Raw genomic sequence first — 12223 nt, forward strand, 5'->3', positions numbered from 1 at the left:
ACACCAGGCCTTTCAAAAATACCTACGTTTTTAGGTAAAACAGCAACACTTTCAATTCCAGAGCCTGCCGTTTGGAATATCGGCTGCTCTCAGAATGTTCACGAAAGTTCTATTGCCAATGATGGCATATCTGAGAGAGAAGGGATTAAGAGTCCACTATTAACTCAATGAAATCCTCCTCCTCCTAGCCGACAGTCAGCAGTCTCTCCTCCACCATTGGAAAATACTAATATACACACTACAACAATTTTGGTGGATAATAAATTGAAAGAAAAGCAACTTGAAACCGGATCAGAAAATGACCTTCTTGGGAGCGGAATTGAACACCAACTTTAACACAGAAGAAATCCTTCAGGAGAAAATAGTTCTGTTAGTTCAAAAGATAAACTGCTGCCATCAGTCTCTTTATCTACCCACCAGGGCATGCCTGAGCATTTTGGGATCAATGTTATCGACTTTCCCAATGGTCCAGTGGGCCCAATGGAATATGAGGACATTCCAGAATTTGTTTTTGACAAAATGGAATGGAACATCAATGCATCAACAGATCCTTGTCAACAAAACGGTGAAACAATCTGTATGGTGGTGGAATCAGGTTCGCAACCTCAAACATCATCGGCCTATTGTTTCTCCCCAACCAGAAATAATAACGTCAGATACCAGTCTGCAAGGATGGAGAGCCCACTATTGGGATCATGAGGCACAGGGGCATTGGCATTTCAGACCACAGGGCATAGTCTCGAACATCCTGGAGCTCAGCGTAGCCTTTCAAGCCCTCCTAGCTTTCAGTCCATTCCTCAGAGGAAAAAAAGTGTCCTACTTCGCATGGACAACAAGGTAGCGGTAGCTTATATACAAAGACAGGGTGGTACCAAGAGCAGCACACTCATGAAGGAAGTACGCCCTATCCTCGACCGGGTTCAGATACATTTGGCAGACCTGAAAGCAGTATACGTTCCAGCATCAGCCGAGGAGGCCGTGGTTCACAACCATTCTACATGTGAGTACTGAGGACCCGTTACCCTGTTTCCCTGAAAATAAAACCTACCCCTTTAAAATAAGACCTAGCGTAATTTTCCAGGAGGGCTGCAATATAAGCCCTACCCCGAAAATAAGCCCTAGTTTAAAATCCTATAACCCACTCTATTACAGTAGTACACAATGTACAATGTGTGTGTTTCTGTAACATAAATGCAGGGAAGAGAGCTCCGGCAGGTCACAAAAGCGCACAGTGGTGCTATAATGAAAGTATTTGGCACAATTATATTACAGAAATACACACATTGTACATTATATACTACAGTAATAGAGTGGATTACAAGATTTTACAAGCATTTTAACTAAGTTCACACTGGGGATTCCTAACAGGCAGGTCGAGAGAGGGGAAGAGAAGACCGCACATTACATGGTAAGACCTACCCCAAAAATAAGCCCTACTGTGTCTTTTGTTGCCAAAATTAATATAAGACCCGGGCTTATTTTCGGGGAAACACGGTACCTCTACCAGTAACACCGGATTGCTCTCACATGGCCAGTTTCTGCACCCAGCACCGGAAAAACTACACCTGATGGCATGGAAAGTGAAAGGGAGAGGCTACTAAATCAAGGATGTTCACTTAGGGTGGTAGTTACCTGTAAGGAAAGACGTCTGCATATTGCAGCTGCTGTTTCCAGACATACACATGTGCGCAGGTGCCGTCAGGGAATGAACAGAACAGTTACGGGCACATATGCAAGCGTAAATGCGCGAACGCTCGTACACGCGCCTGTCACCAGCTGATTGGTCTACAGCGTTTGTGTATATCCTGATTCCTGTGTTTGACTTCTACCAGCCAAGCATGGCTTCCTGCCCGTGGGTTCCTGGCTACTATCTGTACAGACTTCTGGACTGATCCTATAATATACCCCGCCGCGTTCTAGTAGCTGTTGTCTCACCATTAAAGGTGCTTGAGCCAAAGCTGTACAAGAGGCCTTCCTCTACACGTCAGGCTCACCAACCAGGTACGTGACACTACCTTACAACAGGCTAGGAAGAAATCCACTAACAGGACTTACAATAGAGGGTGGGAAAGGTTTACTGCATTTGCACAACAATCCTGGTATCCACTGTCACCTACAGTATCACAAGTACTCAAATTTCTGCAGTTACGCCTAGAAAGAGGTCTTGGTTCTAACACTCTAAAGGCTCTAGCCTCTGCTTTATCGGCCATGATGGGAATCAGATGGGCTTCAAATCCCCTCATCATACAATTCCAAAGAGCATGTTTAAAAATAAAACCGCCAAGTAAAACCAACATTTCCTTCAAGGGATCTATCCATATTGGAAGCGCTGTCAAAAAACGTATTTTCCCTTAAAGTCACTAACCCTATGGGATTTAACCCTGAAATTAACCTTTGTTGTTGTCGTCATAAACTCAGCAAAAAGGGGGATCTTGATAAAAGAACCTCATCTGGTCTTCTATCCAGATAAAGTCGTACTTAAACCTTCAGAACAGTTCATACCTTAAGTAGCATCTGCTTTCCAATTCAAACCAGAAATCAACCTACCAGCATTTCTCGCTAGCCAGGGAGATCCACATCCATTGGATATCAAAACTAATATTACTGCATACTTGGAAGCTACAAACCTATTCAGAAAGGAATAAAATCTTCTGGTTATACATCACGGCACTAAAAGAGGTCAGGCAGCTTCTTCACGTACAATAGCCTCATGGCTGATAAGAACCATTAGGACAGGGTTTGACAAATTTGCTTGGAATCTAGGAGCCAGCTAAAAAAGTTAGGAGCCAAAAAACGCGCCCTGTCCCGCCAAGCTCGCGCGCAGAAGCGAACACATACGTGAGTAGCGCCCGCATATGTAAACGGTATTCAAACCACACATGTGAGGTATCGCCGCGATCGTTAGTGCGAGAGCAATAATTCTAGCTCTAGACCTCCTCTGTAACTCAAAACATGCAACCTGCACCTATGGACACCTGTACATTACACAGCACCCTGCATTTCTGGACCCCTTTACATTACACAGCACCCTGCATCCCTTTACATTACACAGCATCCTGCACCTCTGGACCCCTTTACATTACACAGCACCCCTTTACATTTTAAGTTTAATTTCTCTTTATTATTTTCCGTTTTCTTTTTGTAAAAAAAAAAAGGGATCAAGTTACATGCAGATAATACACGTTATCTAATACACTATATACATGTATACAGCAATAATATAGTTTATAAATCATCTAGTTTCGTGTCTTCCCTCCCTCCTCCTCCCTCCCCCTCCCCCCCGTCCAGCCCCCAATTATCATTATAGAAATTTACAGGAAAAAAAGAAAAGAGGAAAAAGAGAAAGATACACCTAGGAGGAGGTATCATCGTCTGAATTGTCCATTGATCAGGCGAAGAGAGATAGATTAGAAGGAGAAGAGGAGAGAGAGAGCCCGAAGGGCACTGCAAATAAGCAAGCCAAGAGCAAAGGAGAATAGGGAGACCTTGCTTTTCTTCAGCAACAGTCTACGGCTATAGAGAATCTTTGACACCCATTGGGGTGAGAGGATTTTAAGACCCCCTATCAAAGTTATCTATCCAGGGGGAATCCCATTTCTCTTAGCCAAGGTCCCCACACTCTTCTAAATCTACCATAGTTTCCCTGCTTAATAAAGGCCACCCTCTCGCACCATACCAGTGCATTGATAGTTTTGACCCAGTTCTCCACAGATGGAGGAGCATGCGCTTGCCATCTCTGAGCTATTAATTTCCGGGCTTGGAATAAGCACCTAAGTACACTTTCCATTGCTCCTGGAGGGATTCTATGGTCTTCCATACCTCCTAACAAGCAGGTTCTAACCTCCGGCTCTAAGGAAGTTTTAAAGGTTTTATTAATCCTGTTTATCACTTCTATCCAGTATCTGAAGAGCTTGGGGCATCTCCAGAACATATGAGTAAGATCCCCCGGTGTCTTGCACCTGGGGCATTCATCACTCTGGTTCCAACCTAGAAGAAACATTTTTTTAGGGGTATGATAGACCCGGTGCAATAGAAATAAATGGGACAATCTCTGTGCTGGGGCGATTGACACCAATGTCCCTCTATGTAAAATATCATTCCATTGCTCCGAGGTTAGTGACCCAATGTCTTTTTCCCATCTTTCTCGGCTCTTAAAAGCCCCACTTTGACTTATAGTTTTAGTGCCGATTTTGTCGTATAGTACCGAGATTTGGCCTTTCGTTATATTTGTTTGAATTGTCTTAAGAAGCACAGGGATATGTGTCCTAACCATTGGATAAACCTTAAACTGAGTCTGGAGGGCATGTCTAATCTGTAAGTAATTAAAAAAAGTTTTGTTAGGTACATCAAATTCTTCTCTCAGTTTTGAGAACGTTTTGATAAGGTTGCCCTCATACATATGTAGTACCCGTGTTATTCCTTGGATCTCCCAAATTTTGGGGATTTCTAGATCTTTAAGTTCCATTAAGTTCTTATTATGCGAGAGGGGAGCAAATTCAGTTATCCCAATATAGCCCAATAAAGCTTTCGTGGTCTGCCATACTTTGTTAATTAGCTTTATAGTCGGGCATCTTTGGACAAATGAGTTTGCCTCCAGGGCTTCTATTAAAATTTTGTGTGGAGCCCTTGATAGCAATAGCCTAAAGCAGTTATTGCCCAAATTTAGATTGCCACAGCCCGCTAACTGCTGTAACTGAGACGCCAGGAAATATGATCTCGGGTGTGGAACCGCCATCCCCCCTTCCTTCACCGGGAGCTGCATCGTATGCAATCTAATTCTGGATTGGCCTCCCTTCCACATTAACTCCCTAAATAATGTTTCAATCCGTTTAAACCATATTTGGTTCAGCCAAATTGGAGAGTTGTGTAACACATATAATATCTGGGGGAGCCAGATCATTTTTATCAGGTTGCATCTCCCAGCTACAGAGAGGGGGAGACGGTTCCAAATGTCTTTCTTTAATTTCAGTTTTAACAAAAGTGGAGCTATGTTGTTACTGGTATACTCCTTAGCCTCGCTGGTAATCCAGACCCCTAGGTACTTCAGTTTTGTTGTAATTCTCAGCTGGGGTATCTCGGCGGTTGTCTGTTCGCATATTGGATCTATTGGAAGTAGAGCCGATTTATCCCAATTGACAATTAGTCCCGAGAACCTTCCGAATTCCCTAACCATTCGAACCACTGGAGCCAACGATCTATCCACATCTCCTAAGAAAAACAAGACATCGTCCGCATAAAGCGATATCTTGTCTTCCTCCGAACCCCTTCTAAACCCCAGTATGTCTTTGTTTAGTCTAGCTTTAATAGCAAGAGGTTCCATAGCCAATGCAAACAGGAGTGGGGAGAGGGGACACCCCTGTCTCGTTCCCCTCTCAAGTTTGAATGTATCTGAGGCATCACCGTTAATTTTAATTTTTGCTATTGGTTCGTTGTATAGGAGTTTGACCCACTTGGTGAATATTGGACCAAATCCGAAGCTTTCCAATACCTTCCATAAGTATGGCCATTCGATACTGTCAAACGCTTTAGCAGCGTCCAAGGCCAACAGTGCTCTGGGCCGCTCGATGTCAGTGGGGATCTGGATATTTAGGAAGGCCCTTCTGATATTTATGCTGGTAGACCTGTTCGGGATAAACCCTGATTGGTCAGAGTGGATAAGACTCTCAATGCACCCTTTTAAGCGATTTGCCAAAACCTTGGCAAGGATTTTTGCATCTGTGCACAGCAATGAAATTGGGCGATAAGAGGAAGGGTCTAATTTGTCTTTTCCCTCCTTATAGATTACCACAACCGTTGCCTCCATCATAGAGGGAGGGAGCTGTCCCTCCAAAAGCGCACTTTTCAATGTCTGAAGCAGTTCTGGTAGCAAGATTGCACCAAACCGCTTATAGATCTCTATTGGGAGCCCATCAGGGCCAGGTGATTTGTGGTTAGACATCCCCTCCATCGCCAGCCGAAGTTCCTCCAGTGTGACAGGGGACTCCAATTCCTCTCTATCCTTATCTGACAGAGTTGGAACCGGAGTTCCCCGAAAAAAGGACTCCATTCCTTCATTTACTCCCTTGGACTTATATTCTATGATTTCTATAAATCTCTTTATATGTCTTATCTCCCTACCATCAGTGCAAATCTCCCCTGCAGGGGCCCTAATTGCCCCAATGTTGGAGGAGGGAGAGTTGGCCTGTACCAGCATGGACAACAATCGTCCAACTTTCTCCCCTTCCCCAAAATGGGTTTGTCTCTGGAATATTTGATGATTCTGTGCTTTTCTCATAGTAGCCATTCTATAAACCTCTTGTCTGTCCCGCCACTCTTTTTGGGTGTCTAGAGATGGGGCCTCGATAAATCGTTGTTCGGCTACCATCGCTTTACTCCTTAGATCCTCTTCCCATGCCCTGGACTCCCTGCGTACTCTGGCCACGCTCTGAATCAACAAGCCCCTTAAATAGGCCTTCAGCGAGTCCCAGACCACTCCAGGCTTCGCCGAGCCTGTATTTATTTGCACATATTCATTCAGACTATTAAGAAGTTCCCGTGGTTCGCCCAGTAGCTCAAGCCAGTATGGGCTAATTTTCCATTCTCTTGGAAAAGTTCTCATGTTTGTCCTAATAACCAACTCCAAGGGTGAGTGGTCTGAGACCCCCCTTGGCCCATACTCTACCTTCTCCACTAGATCTAGTACCAACTCATTGCCCAGGGCCATATCGATTCTCGACAACGTAGAATGGGAGCTAGAAAAACAAGAGTACTGTCGGATACCAGGATGGCGAGTGCGCCAGATGTCCATTAGTCCTGTCTCGTCTAGGAAATGGGTCAATCGGCTCACTTGTTCTAGCTTTGGTTCGTGTGTCAGGGGAAATCTATCATAGGCTCTATCTAGAACTTCATTATAATCGCCTACCGCAATCAGGGGGGTATCGGTTTTATCCAGCATAAATTCGACCAACCTCTGTAGGATGTCGAATTTAAAGGGAGGGGGGATATAAATATTGGCTAGTACAAATGGCCTGTTCCCGATAGAGCAGGCCAAAAATATGTACCGACCTTGATCGTCGATCCAGCTTTTCTCGCAGGTAAATGGCACATCCCTTCCCACCAATATGCTCACCCCTCTCGAATAAGAGGAGTGAACTGAATGATAGCGGAATGGAAATTTCCGTGAGCCCAACTGGGCCATTGTATCTTTAGTTAGGTGTGTCTCCTGCAGGCAGAGTATCCCTGGCCCCCTACCGTCGATTGATGCTAGTACCAAGGCTTTCTTAATAGGGTCCCCCAATCCACGCACGTTCCATGATCTAATCCTCCAGGCCATAGACTATAGAGAAACAAGCAATTATAAAGAGTAGCAGTACCATACAAAAGTAAAGATAGTAGAAAAAAGCCACCTCTTCTGGTCTTCCCCTCTCCTCCCTCTCTCCCCCTCCCCTCTCCTCCAGACCCCCATCCGGACTAAAGCTCCTCCCTTTTCCTGTATTAATTAAGGTACCTCCCTCTCTCAGAACTCCCTCCCAACTTCGTCCCCCCTAAACCCCCCTCCCTCTCCCCCAGACCCCCCTCCCTCTCCCCTCCCTCCCCTGCCCACCTGGGCTCCCCCATGGGGCTACACCTGTGGCCTCACCTCTCCCATCTACCCACAGCCATACTCCCATTCTTACACTCATTTGCCTCTCGCCCTCCTTTGAAGTGCGAAAATATCCACCCTCCCTCCCCATCAATTAAATCAAAATCGAATTATGGCTAAGTGTGCCATCTCAAATCAAATAGAACCTTTAAGAATACAAAAAAAACGAACCCAGGAAAAATATAAAAGTGTCAAATAAGTACATAGTGCCCCCCCCCCCGAGAGGAAAGGAAAAATCACCCCTCATTCCCCTCCCCTCCCCCCTCCTAAGAGAAAAGACCCCCTAGGTTAATAAGACTTGAGTGCAATTTATCTTATAGTGCAAGTTTTCTTGTGCTAATTTTTCTTGTGAAAACTCTCTAAGAAAAAAAAGAAAAAGGGGAGGATCCATAGGATCCAAATTCATGTGCATCTAATAAGTGGAAAAATAGTTAAAAGTCCATATAGTGTACCCAGAAAAAAAAGGGAGTAAACAAAAAAAATAAGTATTAAGTGCCGTTCATCATGTGGTACAAATTCTCTTATGCTAGGTTTTCTTGTGAGAGTGATCTATAAAAGAAAAGGATTCCATAAAATCCGTATGGACTTTGTGTACCTAGCAGTTAAAAAAATAATTAAAGTCGATAAAGAGTCTCCCCTCACAAAAAAAGGGAAGGTCGGCCCTCCAGAAAAAAAAAAAAAAAAGGGGGGGGGGGGAGAGGGGAGGGTAAACAATTATGTTAATGTCTATAGGTCCTTGGAGTTTGCTTCCAGCCATTTTGTCCCCTCTGCCGGGGAGTTGAAGAAGAAGGTCCTGCCCAAGGCTGTAACCCGTAAGCGGGCTGGGTACTGTAAGGCATATACCACCTTGTGCTGTTGTAGGATGCGCTTTATTGGCATAAATTCGGCCCTGCGCTTTTGTAGGTCAGGGGAGAAATCGGGGTAGAATGAAATTCTGGCTCCCTTGTACATGATATCTCCCATTCCCCTGGCTTTTTGAAGGAGAGTGACCTTGTCACCGTAATAGAAGAGTTTGAAGAGTAATAGTCTAGGCCGCTCTCCTTCCTGCAGGGGTTTAAAGGGCACACGGTGAGCCCTCTCGATAGAGAAAAAAGACGAGAAGGTAGCAGGGCCAAAAATCTCCTTGAGCCAGCCCTCCATGAAAGCTATAGTATTGGGCCCCTCACTCCGTTCTGGTAAGCCGATCACACGGACATTATTCCTTCGGAGCCTGTTCTCAATTTCGTCTATTTTTGCTGCTTGTTGTTTCGTTTTCTCCTGTAAACCTCTGAGTTCATTTTCAAATGGATATAAAGTATCTTCAACTGTACTCATTCGTTCTTCAAGGGTGGTAACCCTTTCAACAGTTTTACGCATGTCTTGATGTATTGAGACAAGCTCATCCCTCAGAGTCTTTAGCTGATTATCAAATCCCACCATAAACTCTTTACAGTCATTGACAGCCCGCAGAACATCTTTCAATGTTGGCTCTTCTACTAGCTCAGGGCCGGGTGGGGTATTGGTATCAAGTGCCACTTGTCCAGCTAATGCAGGCGCAGTCACGTGTGCCCCCCCCCCCAAGCCCTTTAATAATATTCGGGGCTTTGGTTGCATTTGAGTTTGTGGGGTTGGTTGGTTTAGAGACTGCCGTCCCCAGACTTTTCCTAGCCCCTGATACTACTGCAGAGCCCTTGAGCTGTATAGCTGGAGGTGATGGTGATGGGCCTCTTTTAGTGGGTGATTGAGGTATGGTCTGGGAAGGGTGAAAGAAGCGCTCCAGCTTAGCTGCCGCAGCCTGGCTACCCTTTTCCTTTCCCTTGGCGGACCGTGTGGTCGGGGCACCCTCTAAATGTTGCTGGTCCTCAGCCCCGCGTTTACTAGTCATGGTAAACATAGTGGGGAAGATAAAGGGGAGGATAAAAAATGGAATGACCCCCTAGAAATGAAAAAAAAAACAACAAAGAAGGGGGAGGGAGGGGGGGTGACAAGACTCTTAGGAGCCCCCAGGATTTATCAATAACCCACGTATCTCCCCAGTTCGTGGCAGTACGTATATGGAGAAAATACCCCTTAGGGGTTAGATGAACTGCTACTTATGCCAAATGCAGTGAGATATATCTCCCATACACCTTCTCTATTAGACCACTCAGCCAACGAACCAAAAATGTTTCCTTTTTTTTTTTTTAAAGAAATATTAAAGTCCACTTCTTTCACCTCTCTCTTTCCCCTTTCCTTTCCTCTCCCCGCCTTCTTAGCCAGCAGTTGTAGTCCTTAATAAACACAGTCTGTTATTACCAAAGGGATTAAAAGCCGATCAATCCCCCTCTTTAAAGTTAATTTAAGCAGCAAGCTGTGATATATGCAATTTTATTGAATGCGTTTTTCTACCCTGTACAGCCCAAAAAAAAAAAGGGGGGGGGGGAGGTCTCCAAACTTGCAATCCTCTTTAGCTTTGGCTATTTAGGCTTTTTGAAGAAAACAGTCAGTTCATGGAAGGGAGGCACACAGAATCAGCAATACTTTTGGTACATGAGACACCGGTAGACCCAGGGAGCCACACGGAAGCCTCAAGCTCTCATCCCTGCAAACAGCAGCTGTTGTCTTACCAGTACCCTCCCATGTGGTGTGACGGTCCTCTGTTGGCTCCGGTGGCAGCTCTGGCGGCGACGGCCGTTCTCCTCCGGTTCGCCTCCCCAGGTTCTGGTCTGTACAGCGAGAAGACTCGCTCGTTCTACAGGAGCCCGTAGTCTCGCGAGATCTCTGGAGTCAGGTGGCGTCGGGCAGCTCTGCCTACCCGACGCTCCTCCGTGTAGTGTGGACCGGCTCCGTCCAGGCAAGATCACGCAGCCAGGGAACACAGCTGCAGCCGGACACCGGCTACTCCAGGCTCCAGCTGGGCAACAGAAGCTGAGGTGAGAAATGGCCTTAAAGCTGCGACTTCCAGGGATAGGGATCCGTTTTTAGCAACAGGGCATCGGCATGGTTTTCACAGAGGGGAGGGGAAGAGTGAAAGTCCATATGCGCTCACATCTCCACTCCTTTACATTACACAGCACCCTGCACCCCTTTACATTACACAGCACCTCTAGACCCCTTTGCATTTTACAGCACCCTGCACCTCTGGACCCCTTTACATTACACAGCACCCTGCACCTCAGGCCCCCTTACATTACACAGCACCTCTGGACCCCTTTACATTACCCCCTAGCAATACAGACCCCTCAACAATACAAACCCCCCCATACAGTGCACAGACCCCCCCCTAACAATGACCATGATCCTGAGAAGCAGGAGTTTCCTTTGGATCTTTTGTGGTTCTGTGGATGTGAAGGTCAGTATTTACCATTTCCCTTCATGGATTTGTATAAATATCTACTACTACTATGTCTATTAATACAGAGGGCCCCAGCATTCACATGTGTGCTTACTTTTGAAATTTTGATTTTTCTTTTGCTTTAGATTGGGAGGCACAAGATGGAGGATTCACACATTTTCAAGTTGCACACATTTGCAAATAAATGTAGAGACCGCACTCCCTCGTCAAGACCCCTCTGTAAAGTGCGGTCCTAACTCTTGTATTTAAGAGCCTCCATTTTAGACCATATACAGTATATTAGTGGATTCCTTCTTAAAAGCCAAAGGACACAACAGAAGTTTTTACAAATATTAGGCAGAATACAACGCCAGATTATCCAGTCTATTTCAAATTTTAACAGTGTATTATAATAAGCTGTACATTTAAGACTTTTTGAAACCTTTTGGTATAACACTTACTGGTTTGGATTGGATCCATATTCCAAGAGTAAATCAACTATCTTTTGGAGCCCAAGTAATGCAGCAACAAACAATGGCGTTTGTCCAAGAGAATTTACTGAATCAGGTAGGATTCCTGAAAAGAAACAAGTGACAACTATAGCATCATATCACCCACAATTTAGTATTTAAAATATAAATTACCATGATTTTCAGTGAGAAAAATTGATACTTTTTTGCATAAAAATATACAAAAAAATTGGATTTTTGTACTCGCCTTAAAATCCATTTCTCCGAGTTCATGGACGGACACAGCATCCTTTGACTGTAGGGTTATATCCGCTTCCTTCCAGGAGAGTTAGGCAGAATTACAGCACTTAAAGTGTTAACAACCTTTCCTTTAGTGCAGCTTCTCCCAGGGGGCGTGGTTCCCCGGGTATAACCCACACCCTGCTCTAGCAGCCTCAGTTCGTAACAAGCAGTACAAACAAAGGAGGGGTGGGTGCTGTGTCCGTCCATGAACTCAGAGAAATGGATTTTACAAAATCCTATTTTCTCTTCCGTTCATGGGCGGACAACAGCATCCTTTGACTGTAGGGACGTCCCCAAGCAGTGTCAAAAAATTCGAGGGGTGGGAAAAACACAGCAAACCAAGCTTCACCCCAAACAAAACTGGAGTTACTCAACGGAGGAACTCCAACCTTAAACTGCCGCCTAACACCCTGCGACCGAAGGAGGCATCAGAAGATGCACTCACATCCACCTTGTAAAACTTTGAAAAAGTGTGGACCGACAACCAGGTCGCTGCCTTACACACCTTTAACACAGAGGCTTGATGCCAGAAAGACCAAGAGGCACCGATCGCCCTGG

The 12223-nt window shown here is 45.1% G+C and overlaps 1 protein-coding gene across 5 annotated transcripts in view; it reads right to left on the reverse strand.

The window, feature by feature from the left end:
- The window catches only part of TEX14 (testis expressed 14, intercellular bridge forming factor), a 639745-nt gene that overhangs the window by 510865 nt on the left and 116657 nt on the right, over positions 1 to 12223 (reverse strand). For all 5 annotated transcript variants that reach the window (XM_040336821.1, XM_040336817.1, XM_040336820.1 and 2 more), the window contains exon 3: positions 11375 to 11489. In XM_040336821.1, coding sequence (XP_040192755.1) covers positions 11375 to 11489 — 115 coding nt within the window. The remainder of the gene's footprint in view (positions 1 to 11374; positions 11490 to 12223) is intronic.

Source organism: Rana temporaria, chromosome 2 (genome assembly GCF_905171775.1).
Source record: "Rana temporaria chromosome 2, aRanTem1.1, whole genome shotgun sequence".
Classification (NCBI taxonomy): Eukaryota; Metazoa; Chordata; class Amphibia; order Anura; family Ranidae; genus Rana; species Rana temporaria.